The following is a 24,062-nucleotide window of genomic DNA, read 5'->3' as shown; positions in this document are numbered from 1 at the left end:
AAAGAATCCCACTGCCAATGCCTTGAAAAGTTCTGAAAGTCATTGAATAGATGGAAAGGAGAGGGAGCAGGGGAAATTCTCTTGTCATCTTTGTTCAGTGTAGTCCTACACCAGTGGAAGTTGTCCTAGGAGTTCCTAACCCTTCTCCTACTTTCCAGAGCTTTTCTTTTGTACATAGCTCTCTTTCCTCTCTAATAAAGATGGTGATGTGGTGTGGCTGTGTCCCCACCCAACTCTCATCTTGAATGATAGCTCCCATAATTCCCACTTGTTGCGGGAGAGACCCAGTGGGAGATAATTGAATCACATGGGTGGTTTCCCCAGTGCTGTTCTCGTGGTAGTGAATAAGTCTCATGAGATCTGATGGTTTTATAAAGGGTTTCCCGTTTTGCTTCGTTCTCTTTTCTCTCACCTACTACCATGTAAAACATCCCATTGCTCTTCCTTCATCTTCCACCATGTTTGTGAGGCCTCCCAGGCCATGTGGAACTGTGAGTCCATTAAACCTCTTTTCCTTTATAAATTACCCAGTCTTGGGTACATCTTTGTTAGTTAGCAGCATGAGGACAAACTAATACAGCTAGCCTCCCCTTCTATTCTCCTTCCTTCTGTTCGTTTACACCATTCCCCCGATGAAGACAAGGAACCCAAAGCCCAGTAGACAAGCAAACAAAACTACTCTTTGTGGTGGCGGAGGGGCGGGAAGGAAAAAGGCTGTGATCAAACATCCCAGAGTATCTGTGAGGGTATTTCAGAGTGAGGTTAACATTTGACTCAGCAGACCAAGTAAGGCAGATTGTCCTCCCTACTGTGGGTGGCTTGTGGTCTGCAACTTAAACCATTGGCTCTCCTGGTTTTCAGGCCTTTGGACTCAAGCTGCAACCCTCCCATTGGCTCTCCTGAATCTCCAACTTGCTCACTGCAGATCTTGGTACTTCTCAGCTTCCATAAATGCATGAGCCAATTTCTTACAATAAATACATAATCTCCTGTTGGTTCTTTTTCTCTGGAGACCACCAATGCAGATTTTGGTACCAAGAGTGGGATGTTGCTATAAGAAATACCTAACATTCTAGAAGTGGCTTTGGAACTGGGTAATTGATAGAAAATGGAAGCATTTCAACGTTTATGCTAGAAAAAGCCTAGATTGCCATAAAGGGACTGTTGGTAGGACTATGGATGTTAAAGATAATTCCGGTAAGCATTCAGAAAGAAAAGAGAGCTGGAGAGAAGCATTCATCTTCTTAGAGAACTCATAGGTAATCATGAACAGAATGCTGGCAGGAATAAGGCTGAGGCAGGAGAATCACTTGAACCTGGGAGGCGGAGGTTGCAGTTAACTGAGATTGTGCCATTGCACTCCAGCCTGGGCGACAGAGTGATACTCCATCTTGGAAAAAAAAAAAAAAAAAGTGATCTTGCTATACAGTGGCAAACAACCTGGCTGAATTACATTCTAGCGCTTTTGGGAAGGTAGAACTTGCAAGTGATACAATTAAATATTTAGCAGAAGCAATTTCTAAACAAAGTATTAAAGGTGAAATGTGGGTCCTCCTTACTGCTTATAGTAAAATGTGGGAGATGTGAGATAAACTGAAGAAGAAATGGAAAGCAAAAAGGAATCAGAGACCAGGTGCAGTGGATCACACCTGTAATCCCAGCACTTTGGGAGGCTGAGGCAGACAGATCACTTGAGGCCAGAGGTTCAAGACCAGCATGGCTGACATGAGACCCTTTCTGTACTAAAAATACAAAAATTAGCTGAGAGTGGTGGTGCATGTCTATAATCCCAGCTATTTGGGAGGCTGAGACATGAGAATTGCTTGAACCCAAGAGGGAGGTTGCAGACAGCCAAGATTGTGCCACTGTACTCCAGCCTGGGTGACAGAAATTCTGTCTTAAAAAAAAGAAAAAAAAGGCTCAGCATGGTAGCTCACACCTATAATCCCAGCACTTTGGGAGGCCGAGGAGGGTGGATCACAAGGTTAGGAGTTTGAGACCAGTCTGGCCAACATAGTGAAACCCCATCCCTACTAAAAATATGAAAAATTAGCCAGGTGTGGTGGTATGTGCCTATAATCACAGCTACTTGGGAGGCTGAGGCAAGAGAATTGAGTGAGCCCAGCAGGCGGAGGTTGCAGTGAGCCAAGATTGCGCCATTGCAGTCCAGCCTGAGTAACCATGCGAGACTCCATCTCAAAAGTGAAAAAAAAAAAAGGCCAGGTATGGTGGTTCATGCCTGTAATTTCAGCACTTTTGTAGGCCTAGGCAGGCAGATCACGAGGTCAAGAGATCAAGACCATCCTGGCTAAATATGATGAAACCCTATCTCTACTAAAAATACAAAAAAATTAGCCAGGCATGGTGGCACGTGCCTGTAGTTCCAGCTACTTGGGAGACTGAGGCAGGAGAATTGCTTGAACCTAGGTGGTGGAGGTTGCGGTGAGCTGAGATCATGCCACTGCACTCCAGCCTGGGCAACAGAGTGACATTCTGTCTCCAGAAAAAAAAAAAAAAAAAAAAAAAAAGGAACCAGAACTTGGGAACTTGGAAAAATTCTTAACCTATCTATATTACAAAAATTGAGAAAGCTTACTCTGAAAAGAACACTAAGGGTGTGGCTGAGCAACCATTTGATAAACTGATCGTGAGTGTGACTCATATACTTAATTACCCATCTCAGCTGAAGCCAGGAAAACAGATGTTATTATACCAAAAGACACTGACAGTTGGAAAGAACGGGGATGGAGAAAGTGGAAAAGAATGAAGGCAGGCTGTCAGCCTTCTCAGATTGTATAGGACTAGACCATATCACTATTTGGCTGCAAAGATGCACTATTATTTAAGCAAAGGAAAGAAATGACTTCAGTGGTAATTCAGAGATCAGGGCTACCACTCAGTGTGAGAGCAAGGGGGTGGGCAGGACGAGAGCTGAGTTCCTCCTCAGTTTCCAAAGGCAGGTCACTCTTCCCAGCCACGAGGATGACACTGTATCGAAGCAAAGAGGATTTATTCTTCAGGCTTAAGATATAATGAAATTTGTCACAATAGGTTTTGGACTTGCTTAGGGCCCATCAACCCTTTGTTTCCTGTTTTTCATTTTTGGAATAGGAATGTCAATCCTACACCTGTCTCACCATTGTGTTTGGGATGCACATAACTTGTCTGGTTTCAGAGGTTCACAGCTGGAGAAAGATAGGAATCATAGCTTAAGTCTCACCCATAGCTGATTTAGATATTTACATGAGACTTTGTACTTTAATGTGAGAATGAATTTAGATTCTGGGGGCTGTTGGGGTGGAATGCATACATTTTGCATGTGATAAGAAAATGAATTTGGGGGAAAGGCTAAGGGCAGAATGCTATGGACAGAATATGTTCACCCAAAATTCATCTATTGAGAGCCTAACCCCCAATGAGGCTGTATTTAGAGATAGGGTCTTTAGGAGGTATTAAGATTACATGAGATAAGGGTGGAGCTCTAATCCAATAGGATTGGTGCCTTATAAGAAGAAGGGGAACTGAAGTTACCTATCTCTGCCATATGAGGACACAGTGGCAAGGCAGACATCTGCAAGCCAGGAAGAGAGCCCTTATCAGAAACCAAACAATGCCAGACCATAATCTTGGACTTTCCAGCCTATAGAACTATGAGAAATAAATTTCTGTTGTTAAGCCACCCAGTCTATGGTATTTGTTATGGCAGCCTAATTATACTTTCTGTGACTCGGTTTTCCCATCTGTGAAACCGGGATAATTATGCCTTCATCTTAGGCTTGTAAGAATCAGTTAACACATAGAAAGCATAGAGAACAGAATCCAGCATATAATAAGGACTATGTCTTTGTGAGCAACTGTTATAAAGAAGTCTTTGTGCTCAAGGTGCTTGGCTGTCTACCTTGCACAAAAGGTACCATTTGGTCTTAGCTGGGTATTTAGAAACCCTTGAAAACTCTCACTCGCATTGGCCAATTCTTACAACTCTTCTAGCTTAAGTCTGCTTTTCTATTAAAGTTAATTTCTCTGGGAAGGTTAACAGCCACTTATTTCTCAAAGCAATGAAAAAAAATATATATGGACTGAAAGATATTAAATGTAGGTCCCCAGAAGATGATGATGAGTTGGAAGCAAAGGCTGAAGCCCCTGAAGCCCATTTCTTGGAAACATGAAATTAAGGAGAAAAAGAGTGGTGTAAACTTGAGACAGGCAAGGCTATTTCAAAGGCTAATTGTGAAACTCTGAATTCTTGCAAAATTTCTTTTTTAAAAAAGAGATTCCAAAACTTTCAAGAATGCATTTATTTGTCTCTAGAAGGTAACCCTGGGCCTTTTCATTTTTCATACTTGTGGAAGTCTGAAACAGAGAAGAAATTCCATTATAAATAGTTAATAATAAGAAAAGTTTACAAAACGAATACGGAAATATGCAAAAAAATTTCATTGGTAATCAAAGATGTTTAAATTTAAAGATACCAATGTATTACCATTAAAACTCCATCTTTTAATAGCGCTCATGTTAAGAATATGATGGAATTAGCACTCTTCTTATACAGTTGGTGGCATTATAAAGTGGCACTATGCATCAGGTTATAGAATGACCTACCTGTGACTCAGCAGTTCTACTTCTGGGAATCTATCCTGCAAAAATAATACAAAATACAGAAAGGGCTAACACATCAGTTATTTGTCACGTTTATGAGAACCAAAAACTGAGAACATGATGGCCAATAATAAGAAAATTGTCGCACCTAATGGGTCATGTAAACATGCCAGTGATAGAAAAATCAAGAACAGGTACACAATGTTATGTACCCAATGATAATTTTTTATATTTGTTGCAAAGGAAAAGAAACTGGAAGGATTTTAATGTATTTCCATCAGTGGTTTTAGTAGCATGGCAAGATCATTTTGTCTCTGCTCAATTTTCTGAAGTCCTCAACTTGAAGAAAAAACAAACCCATGACCGAAAAATAAAGGCGTTCAAGTCATGGTCAGGCATTTTGGATACTGAAACCCAGTAAGTATATCACTGCAGATGTTAAAGCCCTGCAATCAAATGCTCTAACTTAGCCTTAAACATTTATCTATTTTCTAATCCACCCTCCTTTACATTTCAAGAAGGTGGCTGAAAAGGACTTGACACTATCACCTCATCCTCCTAACCCCAACACTTCATTGACTTGCAGATATTGGGCAAGATACTTCTGTTCCTTAGTTCCCTCACATGTAAAATAGATGTAATTGTTTGTATAGCACAGGGTGGTTGTGAAAATTAAATGGGATATGTATACACTGCCAGGAACAGTCTCTGACACAAAATATGAGTAACTTTTTTTTTTCTAATCTTGATGGAGTCTTTCCATTATACATGTGATCAAGCTTGTTTTCTTTTTATAGTTCAGACTTAGCTTTAGAAGTTTTATTTTTTAAATACATTTTTAATTTTTTAGATATTTAGTATGTTTTATACTTAAGAGACAAATTCATATATATTTACTTGAAGGATTAGAGGATGACTATATCCTGTCTACAGTCTAGTGCATTTTAGAACATTTGTTTTAGTTTGTTTTTAAGAGTTAGCTGGAAAATTTCAGAAATGCAATATTTACGTATGAGAATAGGAAAACTTGCTGAGGTTTATAAGTGTCTTTGTTGTCACATCTCATTAAAAATTGGCTGTTGGTCTCATCTAAGCCAAAGAGTTTAAGGTCCAAGAAGAGGGTAGTCTGAAGAATAGAAACCCAGTTTGCTGCTTAATGTCTTTAAGAAGGCAGGCACACTTCAATTGTTGGCGGTTTGGCTGCAGAATTTGACATATTTTCCAATGTACATTCCTCCACCCACTGAGCCAGGCTTGGTGAAGAAGATGTGGGTAAATAGAAATCCTTGCTCACTCAGCTTTAGAGTTTAGTCCTCGTGCCTGCAATAGTCTGAAAAGCAAAGCTCACCTTTCCAAGTCCCAGAGAACCACAAACATAAGCACTATCACAGCACTAGCCCCTAAGTCCCCGAAGTTTAGAGAGCACAGTAAAATCCCAGAGCTATAAATGCAGTCACTGGAGCAGCGTTCCTCTGAGCTACTGTGCCCTTAGTCCGGGGAGCAAAACCCAACACCTTACCAGCTGAGATATACTACCGTGGTCCAATAAGGAGTGGGGACAACTGGGACAAACCAGAAAGCACCCACCCCATTAAAAGGGAAACAACTCTGTAAAATACTGGGCTGACTAACCTCATCAGAATATGCCCCATAGGCTCTCAGTGAACCCTGGGGCGGATGACTGTGAGACCCATCACTTACTGTGGTAGAATTTCTACAATTGCATAGAGCCATGACCTGGGGGAAATGTGAGATGGAAGACAGAAGAAAGAGGCTTCGGGACTCTCCCAAGGTGCTAATGAATTCATCCCAACTAGCCAGACCATCCAATTTCAGAGTTTAAACTGCTATAGGAAGAAATGTCCCCAGTGGCTAATTTCACAGATTACCACAACTTGTAATAGGGGTGGTAGGAGTCACCCATTCACAGACTTTCTCTCACGAACACTTTCGAGGAATATTCCTGTGACATGCCAAAGTTGGGAGTACACGATGGCAGCATACTCAGACCCCTGCAGCAGACACTTAGGTCCCTCCGTATGTCCCTTTCCAAAGGCCCTCAAACTCCAGCACTCTTGGCATCTCATTCCAAAATTGAGGGTGGTCTTTGTCTAGAGACATGGTCTCTACAGTGTCACGGGCAACCCTGAACAAAATTTAGAGCCATATATGATATGAAATGCCTGAGCCATAACCACAGGTGGCAAATAGAAGGAATAAACAATGGCAAGACAATGAACACCCTGCCAACCAGCAATGCCAACCCCAATATAGCAAAAACTTACACTTCGAAGCTCCAATTTTAAACAAGCCTCTCCTGGACCTTGATATTAATTTTTCTTCCTACCAACACCATATGCTGTGGCTTCACATGGCTCATGGCCCTCTCCATCCACATGAATACTTGCCAATTCATTCCCTGAGTGAAACTGCTCTGGCCCCAGAAGTTAATCTCCATCCCTGTCATCAGCAGATTCTCATGTACTTCATTCGGGACTTTGCCTCCCAGGAATGTTGCTGATCTTGCACAGTCTGCTCTGACCCCATCTCCAAATCCCTCAAAATGCCCATCCCTGTCACCATCAGGATTTCACTCCCTGGGTCCTCATCAAGGGCAGGAAAAAGGGTGCCACTCCTGCAAACTGAAGCTGGAAAGGGCCTGCCTCCCAAATCTTAAGCTTCCCTGCATATGAGCATTTCTGTCCAATGAACCATATTAACTGCCACTAGATCTCCAGTCTGGTCAGGATCCTGAAACCCTATGGAGTCATCCCTTCAGGAAAGCTGGGTTGAACATTTTTACGAGGATCCTTTTGTCAAATAAGGGTCAGCCTGAGCATCACTTCCTTGGACCCTTTTTATCTTGGGCCCATCCTGGTTCCTGAATGTAAAATGCAAGCTTTTTTTTTTTTTTTTTGAGACGGAGTTCCGCTCTTGTTACCCAGGCTGGAGTGCAATGGCGCGATCTCGGCTCACCACAACCTCCGCCTCCTGGGTTCGGGCAATTCTGCTGCCTCAGCCTCCTGAGTAGCTGGGATTACAGGCACATGCCACCATGCCCAGCTAATGTTTTGTATTTTTAGTAGAGGCGGGGTTTCACTATGTTGACCAGGATGGTCTCGATCTCTTGACCTCGTGATCCACCCGCCTCGGCCTCCCAAAGTGCTGGGATTACAGGCTTGAGCCACCGTGCCGAGCCCTAAAATGCAAGCTTTTAATAAAGTTAATAAATGTGATATTGAATAATTGCTCAACTCATGTATAATTAAAGATCTCAGAGATAAACGTTCACAAAGAGAAAACTAGCCAGAAAGATAGCTGCACAGTAGATAGTTCAAAGAAAAAGTGAGTTCCCCTTCTCTCTCCTAAGCAATTCAGTACTAATGTCATTAGCTGTGTCACAGTTAGGTAGTAAGAAGCCATAGTGACCCAAAGTGAGGTGATATCAGAGCCCAAGTGGGGTGAGATGGCAACCACATATAGAGGCAGCCCAGCATAGGATAGCAGAGACCCAACAGATGAGGAGCATGTTCACACAGGGGAGGTGGTACAGTGCAAAAGTGGTAGAACCCAATCAGGGTGGGAATGACATCCCCGTGGAATGGGTGGAGGCCTGGCCTGGGGACTCAGAGCCCAAGCTGGGTAAGAAGTCCATGGAAAGGGGCAGTTCAGCATGGAGTGGAGAAACTCAAGCTGAGTAGGCCAGGCACTTATGTGTGCAGGTGATTTAGCCAGAGCAGAGAGAGGAAGAATCCACATTTCAAGGGACTTGTGTGGAATGTCAGAGCCAAGAAGGAGGTTTTTATGGAGGTACAGCTTGCCATGAGTGTTAAAGTTCAAGGGGGTGAGGAGAACAGCCATGTGGTAAGGGGATGGCAGCAGATATGGGAGATGGGTTATACACAGGGGACATCCTCAGATACGTAGCTGATTCCAGGTCTGGAATAGAAAAGTACAAGATGAGCTTGGAACATCTTCTTCCAGAAAGAAAATGATCAAATGATGATGATGACATGTCAAACAGAAGGGTTGCCAGCTTAAGGAGTTTTCACTGGCCACAGTGGGGACAATTTGAGCAATAAAAAATTATAGTATATAATAATCCACTGAAATCATGAGCTCATACTAATATAAAAATGTCTATATAAAAACAACCAAAATGTTCTAAAATATTTAAGTGAACAGCTAAACTGTGGTACATCCACACCACAGATTACTCAGCATAAAGCAGAGGAAAAGACCATTAATATAACAACATGAATGATCTCAAGGGCATCATCTGAGTGGAAAAAGGTCATCTCTAAAAATCACATAATGTATGGTTTCATTTTTATAGCATTCCCAAGATAAATTATAGAGGTGGAGAACAGATTAGTGATGTCCAGGGGTTTGGAAGAATGGAGTGGCAGGAGCAGAGTACAGGTGTGACCACAAAGGGGCAGCACGAAGATCTTTGTGGTGATGGAACAGTTCTGCATCTGGATTGCAAAGGTGATTCCATGAATCTACACATGTGATAAAACAACATACAACTATGCATACATGGCGCCAATGTCAGTTTCCTGGTTTTGATATGATACTATAGTCATGGAAGATGCAACCATTGGGGAAAATTGGGCTAAGGATGCACAGCACTTCTCTGTACTATTTTTGCAACTTCCTGTGAATCTATAATTATTTCCAAATTACAAATTTGATAAATATAGAATGTTTGATGATTAATGAGATATTTACATAGTTTCAAAACACCTCCTCACAAAATAAGACTAACTTTAAAGTGAAAAAGCTTGGCAGTCCCACTGTAAGCAAGTGATCAAAGTGAATATCGTTAGAAATAGAATAAATCAAATCTGCCCTCATGTAATAGGATGTAATGTGTAGAAAACAGCATCAATTTTGCTATTCCTGCCAACAATGCATATCTGAATCTAATCAAAAGGAAACAGACAGATGCAGATCAAGACACACACTATAAAACAACTAGCCTGTAATCTCCAAACATGTCATGGTTATAACTCACAGAAGCACCAAGAAACTCTTCTTCCAGACTGAAGGAGCCATGGCAACTAAATGTAATTCATGATTCTCAGCTGGGTGCATTTGCTCGCAGAGATGTTATTGAGACTACTGGTGAAACTTGAATGGGACCTGAGGATTGTATGGCAGTAATACGACAACATTAATTACCAGACTTAGTGGTTGCATTGTGGCTATGCAAGGGAATGTCCCGTTTGTAAGAAATGCACACTGAAGCCGTAGGGGTGATAGAACAACAGGTTGGCAACTGACCCTCAAATGGGTCAGAAAAAAAGTTCTTTGTAATGTACCTGCAACCCTTCTATATGTTGACTATTGTTTCAGACTAATTTTTTAAACTTTAAAAATGAATGGCCAGGCACAGTGGCTCACGTCTGTAATCCCACCACTTTGGGAGGCCAAGGTGGGCAGATCATAAGGTCAAGAGATCGGAACCATCCTGGCCAACATGGTGAAACCCTATCTCTACTAAAAATACAAATTTAGCCAAGCGTGGTGGTGGGCACCTGCAGTCCCAGCTTCTCGGGAGGCTGAGGCAGGAGAATTGCTTGAACTCGGGATGTGGAGGTTGCAATGAGCTGAGATCATGCCACTGCACTCCAGCCTGACGACAGGGCAAGACTCTGTCTCAAAAAAAAAAAAAAAAAAAGATTTGATTGGAAAGTGGAAGGATGAAAAATCTTTGACAAAACTGAGGAAATATTAGAATGCCTCTGCAAAAAATGTTCCTCTTTACAATCAGGCCTCAGAAGTCACATTTGACAGAAGTGACATGCACTGTCTACAAAAATCTTAAATGTGGAGACCTCCTTGGTTCATTCTACAAATTAGCACTCTTCCAATTAACAACAAACTTGGTTAAAAAGACTAAAAATTAAGTATTTTATTCCCTTTTTTGAAGAAAATTTCCAGTCAGAACATTTCTTTTACTCGGAAACATTAGATTCCACTCTAAATTAGTGTACTCTACGTGGCCTATGCCCAGGATCAAATATCCTTGCAAAACAAGGACCTCCCACAGTATGTACTTGCTAGTAGTACTGCCAAGCACAGGCCTGCTCTGCTACTGCAGAGATTCCTGTCCCAGCCCAGGTCCAACAGGGCTGGCAGGAAGGTGTAGCCGGGTGGCTTATCATGAGAATAATGTGATGATACCTACTGGACAAGGATCAATGAGGATTCAGTGCAAATAAGATTTTCACCTTGATACTAGCATTTGCAGAAGCATGACTCTTATTAACTTAGATAGTCAGGTTCCAGGTCTAGCTCAGGTCATTTCTTCACTCATTTTTATTTTTGAGACGGTGTCTCGCTCTGTCACCCAGGCTGGAGTGCAGTGGCATATTCTCAGCTCACTGCAATCTCCCCTCCCAGGTTCAAGTGATTCTCCCGCCTCAGCCTTCTGAGTAGCTGGGACTACAGATGCCCACCACCACACCCAATTTTTAGTAGCAATGGGGTTTCACCACATTTTCCAGGCTGGTCTCAAACTCCCAATCTCAGGTGACCCACTGCCTCAGCCTCCCAAAGTGTTGGGATTAAGGTGTGAGCCACCATGCCTGGCTCCACTCTTTTGTTGCTGTTGTTGTTCCTAGTCATTCCACATCAGCTCATGTAGTAGCAACAGGAATTCTGTCCCCTATGGGTTCACTGGCCAGGGAAATCTTACATGTCAAGTGGTCAGAATATGAAAATCTAGACTGAGCATATGCGCAAATGAATCCTTATAACACATTTATCAAACCAGAAAGGGAAGCCAAGGCTGCCCCCAACCCTGGTTCTTCCCACCCTCCAGCCAGCAGGAAGCCTGGTGGACCTCAAATCAGAGCACAGCATTGGTGAGAGCCAAGTGAGAAAACTCAAAACACTGGCTACAGTCAAAGCTGGGATGCCTGCAGCTTATTATTGCTCAATCAATGTTGACTGCTCGTGAGTCAAGAAAATTTGATATCTGTCTAAGTGACATGACAGGTACTATACCAGATACTTTGCTGACATGATATCATTTGAAGTTAGTTATCTTATATACAAGGTTAAGTACAATTATTATACCCATTCCTCAGATGGGGAAACAGAGGATTAGAGGAGTTCAGTAGCTCACACAAGGTTACACAGTTAGCAAGTGGTAAAACCAGGGTTTAAACCTCAGCAGTCTGTCTCCAGAGCCTTCTCTCAGCTGCTCCCCTAAACTGCCTTCCTCCAACTACCATTCATGACTCCACAGCGCTCACTGTTCCTTATATCACACCATGCAACATGTTTGTTACAGCATGCTTGCATCACATGCCTATCCATCTTTCTTATTTCAATAGTAATTGTGTTGCAGGGTAGGATAGAACAGGGGGCCTCATGTATGTCTGCTAGTCCACAGCAAGAACAAGAAGTCCCACTTTTGGACTTAGAGAAGCACACTGCTACTTCCAGCTGTTCCTTTAGATGACAAAGTAAGAAGAGACAATAAACACCTTTGTTATTTCACTTAAAATGTTGCCTTACAACCAGCACCACCCCACTCCTCCACCCCGCCACCACCAAAAAAAACCTAACACCATGCATGCATCTTTACGTATGTCAAGCTACTTACTTTTTCTGGCAACCATAGAGTCCAGAAAACCTTTTGGTGCGTTAAATAGGATTATTTAAAAGATAAACTTAGGTCTGTATTGGGTGGTTCTGGAGGAATTTCCCCTTCCCAGGAGCTGCTTACCAGTTAATTTAGAAACAAAATAATCTCCCAAACTAGTAAATCCCACTGCCCCACCCAGGGGCTTTCATAAAATTATCTTGTTTTCATCATGTTTTAGCATGGAAAAATGACCCATACCTCTAAGTATACATTTTAAGGTTTTTCATATCTGCATGGCTATTTAAGAAGAAATATTTTACCAGACTTCTGGTTGGGGACATGACTCCAGTTGTAGACAACACTCTCTGGCAACAAGAATGTGCCAGCTCACCACTGCCACCATCTGCCCAAGGCTCTTCCTCTTCATTCTTCAAGCTTAAAGCACAGCCGATACCTTGGATGATGTTTCTTGATAGCTCTCTAGCGGAGGGTATATGTGGTGCAGGAGTGCTGCTACTATAGCTGTGCTCATCTGGGTCTTGTTTCTGGAAACCATATTTAGTTGTCAAATGGTATAATATGACAGAAAGATTTTGATGACTTAAATCAATATATTTCAAAGTTTATTGATGAGGTTCCATTTAAGTGACAAAGGCAATGCCTAAGTTATTATGGAGAGAAAAGCATTATTCAATTGACCGTATTTTGATCTCCTATCATCTTAAAATGTTATGCAATAGGCAACTGCTTTAAAAACATCATGGCATGGGATAGATCATATATTTTACAATGAATAAAGCACTTCTGTTACACAATTAACACGCAAGGAAAAACTAAGGTAGCCACCTGCACATGTTCAAACACTGTGACCGTATCACAACCCAAGCATCCAGTTTGGCCAGTCGGATAATCCACTCCTGCCACTGCAGAATGTAGCTTCCTAGCAGTCACCTGGCTAGGACTAACGGAGAAGAAAAAAAACATTCAAAGGTACTATGCTATGCCTGGCTATTTCTGCCCCAAATTTCTAGGATAATTGTTTCTTTTCTCTCTAGTATCTTTCCTTCTGTTCCTAAACTCATCAAATTTCTACTTAGGAAAGACCTTCACTTGATCTAACAGCTTTTCTTTCTTCCTTTTTTTGGGTGGGGCAAGGCATGGTGGGGGTGGGGACTCTTCTTTCCACTCTTGGACTTCTAGGTTAAATGGACTTGAAGTTTGCCGCCTTTCTCTGAATCTGTGTGGATTCCAGATATTTACCAATAATGCACCTTCAATCTCCTCCAAGTTGATGCGCAGCCCCCTTCTCTTTCACCTTTCCCAGACCTGGCCTTCTTCAGCCTCTCTGCAGCCTCTCACCTTTGGTTTCCCAAGCTTCTCTCCTCAACTTCACGACCCCATTGTGTTCCTCTTCTTACCACATTCTAATGACGATTCCTTCCTCCTACCAACAGAGTTGCTTAGGGCTCACTTCAAAGGCCTTTTCTCTCTTCCTATTTTGTCTCCCCAGATGACTGATTCATTTTCAGCCCATCAGTGTTTGCCTCTCCCTGGAACAAGACCATAAAACCAGCCCACACTTCACAATACCTGATGGACACTTCTGAGCTATCCCATTCATAATGGTGGTGGCACAATGATGCTTCACAATTTACAGAGCCATTTGTGTACTTCCTGCTGATAGTTGCAAAACCCCATGAGACTGGTGCCACCAGACCATTGCTGAGCTCTTCAGCTGGCCTCAGGGTCTCTCCTAAGAGAGGTACCTTGGGGAAAAGAAATGCCTCTTCCTTCCTGTGTCCTGTCTGGTGAGCATTCTGCTATAGGGAAACAACCAAAGTACTTTTAGGAAAGCCTCCTCCTAAAGTCCAACTATAGAAATCCTATCAAAGATTCAACAGTCAGGAGGAGCCAGGTGCCCTGGACAGTGACCAGAGGCAAGTAAAGTTGGTCAGGGACTCAACTCCAAAGCTCATATAGATCTGGGTTCAAATCCCAGTCCTGACATTTCATAGCTGTGTGGCCCTTAACTATATTTTTGTTTCTTTCTCTGTAAAATGAGGGTCAGAAAAATAGCTCAGAGGATTGTTACAAACATTAACTGGAAAGTATACACATATCACTTGGCACAGTGTCTGGTACACAGAAAAGGCCTGCTAAATGGTGGCTGTCATCATTCTAAAATCTTACACCTTTACCTCTAAGTCTTCGGCTTCTTCCAAAACATGACTGAGAACCTGTATATATTCAGTTGCACCTTTAAGGATATCAACTTTGCTGGGCTTCCTGCTTTGGGGAAGAAATGGCACAAGCGCCTTCAACTTGGCAAAACCACGGTTGAGATTTTTTATCTAGAAAACAAAAAGCACAGTGACACAGAGAAGCCAGTTTATAGAGACATCTCCCCAAACTACTGAAGGGGATTGTTTCCACAGCCTTCTTGCCTGGGTGCAAATCTAAACAGGCACGTGCCCCAGAGTCACTGCTCTACTGGCAGTGCAGTTCATCACAAAGGAAGAGAAAATGGCATAAACTTGGCACTATGGGCAGATGGGCTGCAAGGTGTGTTCATGTTCATGCCGACCTCACTCCTCTTCCTGTGAGAGCATACCTACTGTATTAGAATGCAGAGGCAGCAGAGGAGTGAGTGGCTGAAATCTGAGTCAACTACACCCAGATTTAAAATCCGGGTCTATCATTTACAAGAGTGTGTGAGATACTTCACATCACTAAGCCTCAGTTTGTTCATCTGCAGAGTGGAAAATATCTTAGAGCTTTTTGTGGGGTGTGATTGATATAATATACACATAAGACACCTCACCCAAACCTGGCACATAGAAAATCCTCAAGAAGTGGTATTGCTGCTGATGAATCAAATGTGCAAACACCTGTCAACTCAGGCTCTGAACCATCAGCTCCTTCAACCTCTTTCCCCACTGAGTTAATGATATAGAGGCAAAGAGAATCCAGAGAGTTGATGAGACTTCCAAGGCTCCTTATATTTTTCTCTATTCTCCAGAGTCTAATTCCTGTCTCTGAAGGCCTATAATTCTGATGGTCATCCCCCTGGGAGACATAAGCCCTGGGAGAGCTGGCTTCCACTATACCACAAAGCCAATAAACATTGAGCATATCCTACTCTGGAGCAAACCAGACAAAGGACATAGTTGGCCAATTGACAGGAGAATACAACAACCAGTCAGTATATAAAAAAAGTTAACTTTCATAGTCAAAGAACTACAAACTAAAACAGAAATTAGATACCATTTTTCATATATCAAAGAGGTTAACATTTTTATCATACCCAGGATCACGCATAGCATGAAAAATAGAACAGTCCTAGACACGTAAGGGGGAATAAAAATGAGTAAACCTAACTAGAAAGCAATTGGGCAACTTGTATCAAAAGTCATTCGATTGTATATGTCCTAAGTCCCAGTAATTTCACTTGTAGCATTTTATTCCAAGGAAATTATCAGACACACACATAGAGTTACACCAATAGTTAGGTACCAGTAAGAAGCTACAAACAGCAAACATGCCTAACAATAAGAGACTGAATCCATTATGGTCCATTTTTAGACCGACTATATAGTCAAAAACTGTTCTTTGAAAGAATATTTAATATAAGAAAATGCTTTTGATAATGTGAAGTGGAAAAAAGTTACAAAAATAGGTACTGAATGAAAATTTTGTAAAATTATATATAAATATATATAATTTTATATATAAAAAAATATATATATATATATATATTTTTTTTTTTGGTGAGACGGAGTTTCGCTCGTTACCCAGGCTGGAGTGCAGTGGCCCGATCTCGGCTCACCGCAACCTCCGCCCCCTGGGTTCAGGCAATTCTCCTGCCTCAGCCTCCTGAGTAGCTGGGATTACAGGCATGCACCACCATGCCCAGCTAATTTTTTGTATTTTTAGTAGAGACGGGGTTTCACCATGTTGACCAGGATGGTCTCGATCTCTTGACCTTGTGATCCGCCCGCCTCGGCCTCCCAAAGTGCTGGGATTACAGGCTTGAGCCACCGCGCCCGGCCCTACATAAAAATATTTTACAAAATTATATATAATTACATATTGACTTAATTATATATAAATTTGTAAAATTTATATTTACATTAAATATATATTTTTACAAAATTATCATTCAGTACATATTTATATTCATTTACATATTATATATAATTTTGTAAAATTACATAATTTTACAAAATTGCCATTCAGTATATATTTTTGTAATTTCTTCCACTCAACATGTATATGAATACACACAACTAGATAAAAGACTGGGAGGACATACACAAAAATGTTCACAGTAGTTCTATGTGTGTTGTATCTCTTAACCTCTTCAGTTATGTCTGTCTTTTCCAGGTATGTTAACCTTATCATTATAAAGAACAGTAAAGCTTATTAGTGTTTTAGTGGATAAAACCAGGACAGATTCTCTGGAGAAGACAATTCCTTTCTGGTGGGAAGGACCACTTAAAATATTAGATCACAGACCGGGCGCGGTGGCTCACACCTGTAATCCCAGCACTTTGCGAGGCCGAGGCGGGCGGAACACGAAGTCAGGAGTTCAAGACCAGCCTGGCCAACATGGTGAAACCCCATCTCTACTAAAAATACAAAAAGTAGCCGGGTGTGGTGCATGCCTATAGTCCCAGCTACTTAGAGAAGTCTCCTACTCTCCTGTCGTTCTTTCTTCTCTTGCCCTCTTCCTGCAAAGCTCCTGCTTGCTTCACTGGGGCATTTCTAAAAGGCCTGGGGTGCCTAGAACAGCCCTCGGCGGAACTTCCTCCCCAGTTCCAGGCCTAACTGCGCGCTCTGCTCCCTCTTCCACCCCCACCCTTCCCTCTCCTGGATTCCCTCTGCTGCACCCAAACCCGGAGAATGCGAACGCTGGGAACCCAGACCACGTCTCCCAAGCTCGGGGCTGAGTTTCGTTAGCGATAGTAAAATCTACCAGCAGGTGCCGCTCCAACCACGGCCCACAGGGACCCTTCCCGTTTGCGAGTCGCCGCGGCCCGGCCGGAACAGTCATTTTATATGGACAGTTGAGTGGGACTCCTGGGTGCACGCTGGGACGTCGTGTTCTGTGACTTTAAAGAATAGTCACCTCCGTCAGGCCGCACTTTCTCCCCACCCTCGTGTCGGCTTCGAGGCTGAGATGCAGAAGGCAAGAAAAAGGAGCGAAGGGGATCCCCGCGCGCCCCAGGCGCCCACCCGCGCCCGCGGTGTGAGGTGAAAGCGCCCCTCCCGCGCGGGAAGCTTGTAAAGCTCCCGCCCAGGGAGGCATTTTGGAAATTGTCAGAGCCCCTCTTCTGTCCCCTCCCGGACCCGGGTCCTGCACAAATCCCTGAGGGTCAGCGGGTGAGGCGGCCACCGCAGCGGCCGCCAGCGAGCAGCCGAGGAAGGAGGCCACTGCCGTTCTGCCGACCCTCCGGGGGCGCGGGAGGCCCCGGGAGCTGCGAGTCGCCTCGCGAGGGCCCCGGTGTTGACCAGGTGTTTGGCGGTGACGCGGGGACGTGGTGGGCGGGCGTCGACCCCGGGGACCCCTCACCCGCTCGCGCTCCTTAGCGTTGGCCACGCGCCGCCGCTCCAGCACCAACTGGAGGTCTTCGGTGGAAGAGTAGCCGCCCGAGGGCAGCCGTTTGAGCCTGCAGATGGCGGCCAGCTGGGGCAGCGGCCCGAACTCCTCCCGCAGCACGTCCTCCAGCACCTCCGCCTGCGGGACGCCCAGGAGCGCGGGCGTCGCGGCGCGGAGATCCAGGGTGCCGGGCGCCGGGTCCATGGCGGGGCAGAGGCTGCGGAGGCCGGGCTTTCACGCGCGCACCTGGGGCCGCACGAGGCCCGGGCGGGGGCGGGGGCGGGAGCCGGACCACCTGCGCCCATTCCCCGTCCGTTTATTCCAATCCCCGCCAGCTCTCTGGAGGCTGCGTCCAGGCGTGGCGTCGAACCAGCGGCACAGGTGCGAATCAGGAGCGCTGGCACACCGGAACCGCCCGGGGAGTGGTGGTGATGCTTTTCCCGATCCACATGCCAGGGTTCCAGCCCCCCAAATTCCCGTTTCATCAGTCCGGGTTGGGGCCTGAGCTTCTGAATATGTGTGTACAAAAGAATGTAATGGATATCCACAAAACTTTTTTAAAAATTCATTTTGAAAAGTTGCAGGGAACATGGCAAGAAAAGTTTCAAAGAGCTCCTGTCGCCACACTACTTACCAACCTTTCACGTTTGCTCCATCGCCCTCTTTCTCGCTGTGAATATTCTTTTTTATTATTCTTTTTCTGTTCTATTTGAACTATTCTTTTCCTTTTTTTCTTTTTTTTTTCTTTCTTTCTTTCTTTCTTTCTTTCTTTTTTTTTTTTTTTTTTTGCGGGCGGGGGTATACATTGTTTTATTCATTTTTCCCCTTTCCCACACAGACCTTTATTGTCAACACAGCCAAACACAGTTGTTACTTCAGAAAATGTACTGGAAAATAGCGATCCCAAACTTGTTTAACAGCAGAGTACTCTAGAAATTCTGTAACTAGCTACAGCTTCTGTTTTGACTAGATTACTCACGAGAGTTTCTCTGGAGGTTATCAATATAACTGGAACACTCTGCCTTGCAACTGGAAATTAGACATGTTTCTAGAAGCCCTCTGTAAAATCCTTCCAAGGGTAGAAATACATTTTGTTTGTTTGTTATGTGGGTAAATTGTGTGTCCCAAGGAATGGTGTACAAATGATCCCGTCGCCTATGTAGTGATCATAGTACCCAATAGGTATCCTTCCAACCCCTGCCCCCCTCTCACCTCCCCCTCATGCAGACCCCAGTGTCTATTGTTCCTGTATTTGCGTCCCTGTGTATTCAGTGTTTAGCTCCCACTTATGAAGTGAGGACATGCAATGTTTGGTTTTCTATTCCTGTGTTAGTTCCCTTACGATAATGACCTCTAACTGCATCCACTGATCTATTTTCTTTTTTAAGTTTTAAAGTTGCAGACATGCTGTCCCATCACCTCTAAATACTCCAGTGGGTATTCCCCCTAAACAAGACCACTCTTCCACACAACCACAACACACCACTCAAACTAGAAAGTAAGCATTGATACTGTGCCACTATCCAATCTATGGACCCCATTCAAGTACCACCAGCTGTCTCAACAATTTGGTGTCGTCTGCTGGCAGGCAGATGGAAGGCAACAAGGGCCAAATGTGGGGGAACAAAGCTTAAGATAGAGCTTACCCATTTACTTAACTTTCCTTGAAAGCATAAAGAACATCATTGATATTATTCTATTTTATTGCCAAACCCTGCAGTGAACAAGGTGGTGTACATTAGGAACCCAGTGTTAGCATACCAGATTTGATTCCTTCATACCTGTGTTCTTTTATAAACTCCAACTCTTAACTCTCTGGCCTCTGGTCTGTTAGATTAATACATTATGTCATTGTTCTCAGGGAAAGTAATCAGGTGAACTGATGTAAGCTAAAGTGTTACACCTGAGAGTGGTTTAATGCTGCTACCTTGTCATACACCCAATTATACAGTGGCCTATTGAACAAAAAGTTTCTCTATCCTCTAACAGTATGAAAGGTGTAGGTTCCTTCCAAATAATTGTTCTCCATCCCCTAGAGCCAACTCCTTTAGGGCATTATCATTGGTACGGCTGAGGCTGGGTCACCACCAGGTCTGAGTTCCAGGCAAGGGAGGAGGAGAAGGGCATGGAAGAGATCATAAGGCCTGACCAGAGGTGGCACATAGGATTCAACTCACATTCCATTGGCAGGGATTTACACATGGCTACACACAGATGCAAGAAAGGATGGGAATGTAGTCTGACTGGGCAGTCTTGTGCCTGGCTACAATTCTGTTCAATGGGGAGAACACTTTTGGTTGACAATAGGAGTCTGTCCCAGTGCCCTTCCTCTGTGCTCCAGTAGTACCTAGAAAGCCCCTGTGAGATCACTTATTTCGGCTCCTTGAAGGAGGATCATTGGCCACAGTATCTCCAGCACCTATGGAATACTGGCTTGGCACATAATAGACATCCAACAAACATTTGCTGAATGAGTGAGAAAGCAAATGAATGAATGATGCTTGGAATGAAGTAAAAAAGCTACTTTGACCTGGGTAAAACAAGAACCTACTTATTTGGGTAAAACTTTCATGTTTTGCCACAACTACTTGACTCTATAATATATATTCATGAATAAATGAATAGATGAATGAAAAAGCTTACCTAAGATTCCATAGAAAGTAGGAAGATCTCAGCTCATGCCTGTAATCAGCACTTTGGGAAGCTGAGGTGGACATATCACCTGAGGTCGGGAGTTTGAGACCAGCCTGACCAACATGGAGAAATCCTGTTTTTACTAAAAATACAAAATTAGCTGGGCGTGGTGGCACATGCCTGTAATTCCAGCTACTGGGGAGGCTGAGGCAGGAGAATTGCTTGAACCCGGGAGGCGGAGGTTGCAGTGAGCCAAGATCACACAACTGCACTCCAGCCTGGGCAACAAGAGCAAAACTCTGTCGCAAAAAAAAAAAAAAGAGAGAGAGAAAGAAAGGAAGTAGGAGGAAGATCTCTCTGCCATGGAAAATTGGAAGATAAGTATCCCCTTAGATGCTGGTGGTAGACACAGTTCTGGCTCAGTTGCATTCATCCTTCACCGCTCTATGGGTCTAGTAGGGAGTTTTCCTTTCCAGACTGACTAAAGTATGTGAGCATCTTTAGGTTCCAGAATGCATTGCTCTCCTTGTGTTTGCTATTCCTGCTTAGTGCTCTCTCTTTGTGGGACCAGATCTCTTGGGATGCAACTAATGACATCTTTTCTTTACTGCTTTTTTGTTTTCTGAGTTCTAATACCTTGTAGCCCAGTACAATGCCAGCTGGATGGAGTCCAACCTTGGAGTAAGGATGAGGACATATAGGTATCTCAAAACCCAATGCCCTTGAAGAAAGGGAATCCCTGTCTAGTTTGCTGGTTGATACAGATGCTCGGTCTCTGAGTCAACAATGCAAAAAGCAGTGTAAGGCTAAAGGAACTTTTACCAATTTCTTATCTAGAGTTGTTCTGTTTCAAAAAGCAAGACTCGTGCTTGCTTCAAATCATGCTTCTGATTTCAGTTGCATGACTATTACAGGTAGTCAGTAAAATGTCTGTGGCAAATGAGTTGCTACCTGCCTTGGTCTCTGCTGCTGCTGTCAGTTTTGCCTTTTTCTGTGTGTTATTAGGTATTTTGGAGGGAAAAGAGAAGATTCTTGGTCAAATGCCATGTTAAAAGAAAGCACCTCTAATACTGGCTTTAAATTTCCTCATTTAAAATTAAGAAAGCTACTTTTTCACTTAGGGGGAGTTAGAAGGCATGCATAAGAAGGAACTCTTCACCTTTGCCTGATGGCATAAGGCTGAGTGACATGATGACATAAGGGTGGCTGAGATGATGACTTAATGCTGGGACATGTTGAGTGCTAACAAATGTCACCATTATTGTCACTTCTTTTGCTAGATACGCTGTTTCCCTCCATGCCTATGGGAAAGGTCAAGACTGCTCTCTCTATTTGGGGACAAATAACCCGAATCCTGCCCTGGAAGGGGAGGGCAGGGACAGGAAGGAAAGAGGGGGAACCTTAGCAGTGATCAGGAGTCACAATCTGGACCGAGGCTTCCAGCAGAGGCCAGGAAAGCAGAATCTCAGTTTGGACCCCTGGATTTGAAGAATTTGAATTTTTCTGACACTGGGTGGAGGGAGAAGGGAATTTTTGTTTGTTTTTCCCTTAGGCTTTCACAAGTCTACCCTGTTGTACTTGTGCAAAGGGGCCTATGAATGATATTCCTAAAGCCAGAAAGAGGTAATCATGTTGAACAGAGTGAAAAAAATCCAGGGTTTCAAGGCTGTTTTGTTTTTTTTTTTAAGCAGTACCTCTTTAACAAGCCATTCCTTCCCCTCAGGAACTCCCATCCCAGGTGCCTCATCACTCCACCACACCCTTTCCAGAAGGGATTGAGAGAGAGAAGGTAAGTGGGGTGTCATTCCTGAGCTGTGCCCTTAGAGGTCTCTGCAGGGAGCCTGTCTTGCAGCAGCAAATGCCTCAGGCCGTTCCCCCCAGCAAGGCTCAGTGTAGGCTCCGAAGCTCTTCTAACTATTCCAAGCAGATGGCAAGAGATTCCACTCAGGATCCTGAGGCTTACACAACACCGGAGGGCTGGAGAGGCAGGAGGAGCTCTGAGTTTGAGAACACACCGCTGCAACTGCCATTCAACCCCACAAATGAGGGAAAGGGGCCTGGGACATGGTGGTGGAGAAATACCCGGCCCCCTCTCCTTGCTTTCCACGGAAAATAGACAAAAGGACAGGAAGATGAGCTCTGCCTGAATTCCACCCTCTCCATGTCCTACAATGGTTTCTAATTAAATCATGTTAATTGGCATTCAGAACCCTGGGTCCAAATTCTGAAAAAGGAAAGTTCTGCAGTGCCAAAAGGCATGAGGTGGAGGCAGCCAATCCACATTATCTTCCCCTACGAGACACAGAGAAATTGCCTTTGCTCCATCTCCAGCTGGTCCACCTCATCAGTCTTTCCCTGTTAGTTACCCAGGGCACAGCTGAGAGGAACTCTCCCTTCCTGGGTCTGCCTTCCTGGGCACTCAACAACCCTCATCACAGTGCCCATACTGTGGTTCACACATGCTCCCTTTCTCCCCTTAGCTCAGGCAAGACATGAAAGAGCTGCTAAACAGCAGCTTTAGTAAAGGAAGACCAAGAATGCATATTTAAAAAGGATCAAAGACTATAGTCAAGTCTATGTTACCCAGAATTCCCATACAAATCAATTTGGCAATTTCCTGTTGTTCATATCCACATAAATTCACATTATCATGATGACATATTATTTTTGACACAGTATTATTATTTCATCCCACCATATCCTGGGCATTAGACTTTCCTCCCATTGTACAGATGGAAAATCGATAGAGTTTAATGACTGGCTCACACCGCCGGTCAGTAGCAGAGCCAAGTCTAGAACTCAGCTTTGTAACATTCACTGCAGCTCTATTTCCTCCAAGTCTGAGTGGCCTCCAACCCAAGATCACTCAGTGCAGCCTCACATTTCCAGCCACCCAGGTTTTGGCACACAGGCTCTGCCTGCTTGCTATGTGGAATATTTCACTTCCCTTGGGGACCTTCTCTTCCTCCACCCCCCACCAAACATGAGCTGGGATTAGTGTCTTAGCTACACTACCGGCAGAGTTAAAAGAGGGTCAGAAGTGCCTCTCAGAGAGAGGACAGATAACAGAAAAAAGGAACAGACACAGAGACTCTGCCTTTGGGCTTTGTCTCCAGGACACTGGCCAAAGAACTTCTCTTCCCAGAGCTCCTTAGCTCAGGAGCTTCTTGTTGGTGCTGCTGGGCATCAGAACCTTGAGGAGACACAGAGAGAGACCCGCAGCCTTGTGAAGGGTTCTCAGAAACTTAGAGCCATGTGAGCTGCAGTGGCCTTGCAGAAGAACTGAGACAATAAAGCAGAGAATGCTTCATTGGGGGTTACAGGCAGAGGGCCATAGCCATCAAGGGGGAGCTTCTGGAGCAGGGTGTTTGTATGACCTTTCGGCAAGTCATCTGTATTAGTCCATTTTCACACTGCTGATAAAGATGTAACTGAGTCTGGGAAGAAAAAAGAGGTTTAATTGGACCTACCATTCCACAAGGTTGAGGAGGCCTCATAATCATGGTGGGAAACCAAAGGCACTTCTTACATGGTGGTAGCAAGAGAAATGAGGAAATGCAAAAGCGGAAACCCCTGATAAAACCATCAGATCTCATGAGACTTATTCACTACCACAAGAACAGTTTG

The 24,062-nt window shown here is 43.8% G+C and overlaps 1 protein-coding gene across 1 annotated transcript; it reads right to left on the bottom strand.

Moving 5' to 3' along the window:
- Positions 1-4,280: 4,280 nt before the first annotated feature.
- FIGLA (folliculogenesis specific bHLH transcription factor) lies at positions 4,281-18,022 on the bottom strand. The gene is made up of 5 exons (XM_003922644.2): positions 17,775-18,022; positions 14,401-14,553; positions 12,523-12,747; positions 4,603-4,637; positions 4,281-4,353 (listed from the first exon to the last, which is right to left on the bottom strand). The coding sequence occupies exons 1-5, from the start codon at positions 18,003-18,005 to the stop codon at positions 4,338-4,340; spliced, it is 660 nt and encodes a 219-aa protein (XP_003922693.1). The 5' UTR covers positions 18,006-18,022; the 3' UTR covers positions 4,281-4,337.
- Between the last annotated feature and the right edge of the window lie 6,040 nt (positions 18,023-24,062).

Source organism: Saimiri boliviensis, chromosome 1, assembly GCF_048565385.1.
Source record: "Saimiri boliviensis isolate mSaiBol1 chromosome 1, mSaiBol1.pri, whole genome shotgun sequence".
NCBI classification, from domain to species: Eukaryota; Metazoa; Chordata; class Mammalia; order Primates; family Cebidae; genus Saimiri; species Saimiri boliviensis.
This window is presented reverse-complemented; position numbering and strand designations above follow the sequence as displayed.

Coding starts and splice junctions, on each gene's coding strand:
- FIGLA (XM_003922644.2), bottom strand. CDS start 18,005: ATGGACCCGGCGCCCGGCACCCTGGATCTCCGCGCCGCGACGCCCGCG. Junction 14,554..17,774: donor ACGCTAAGGAGCGCGAGCGG/GTGAGGGGTCCC, acceptor TTTGTTTTCTAG/ATAAAAAATCTCAACCGTGG. Junction 12,748..14,400: donor AAGAAGCCGAAGACTTAGAG/GTAAAGGTGTAA, acceptor TATGGTTTCCAG/AAACAAGACCCAGATGAGCA.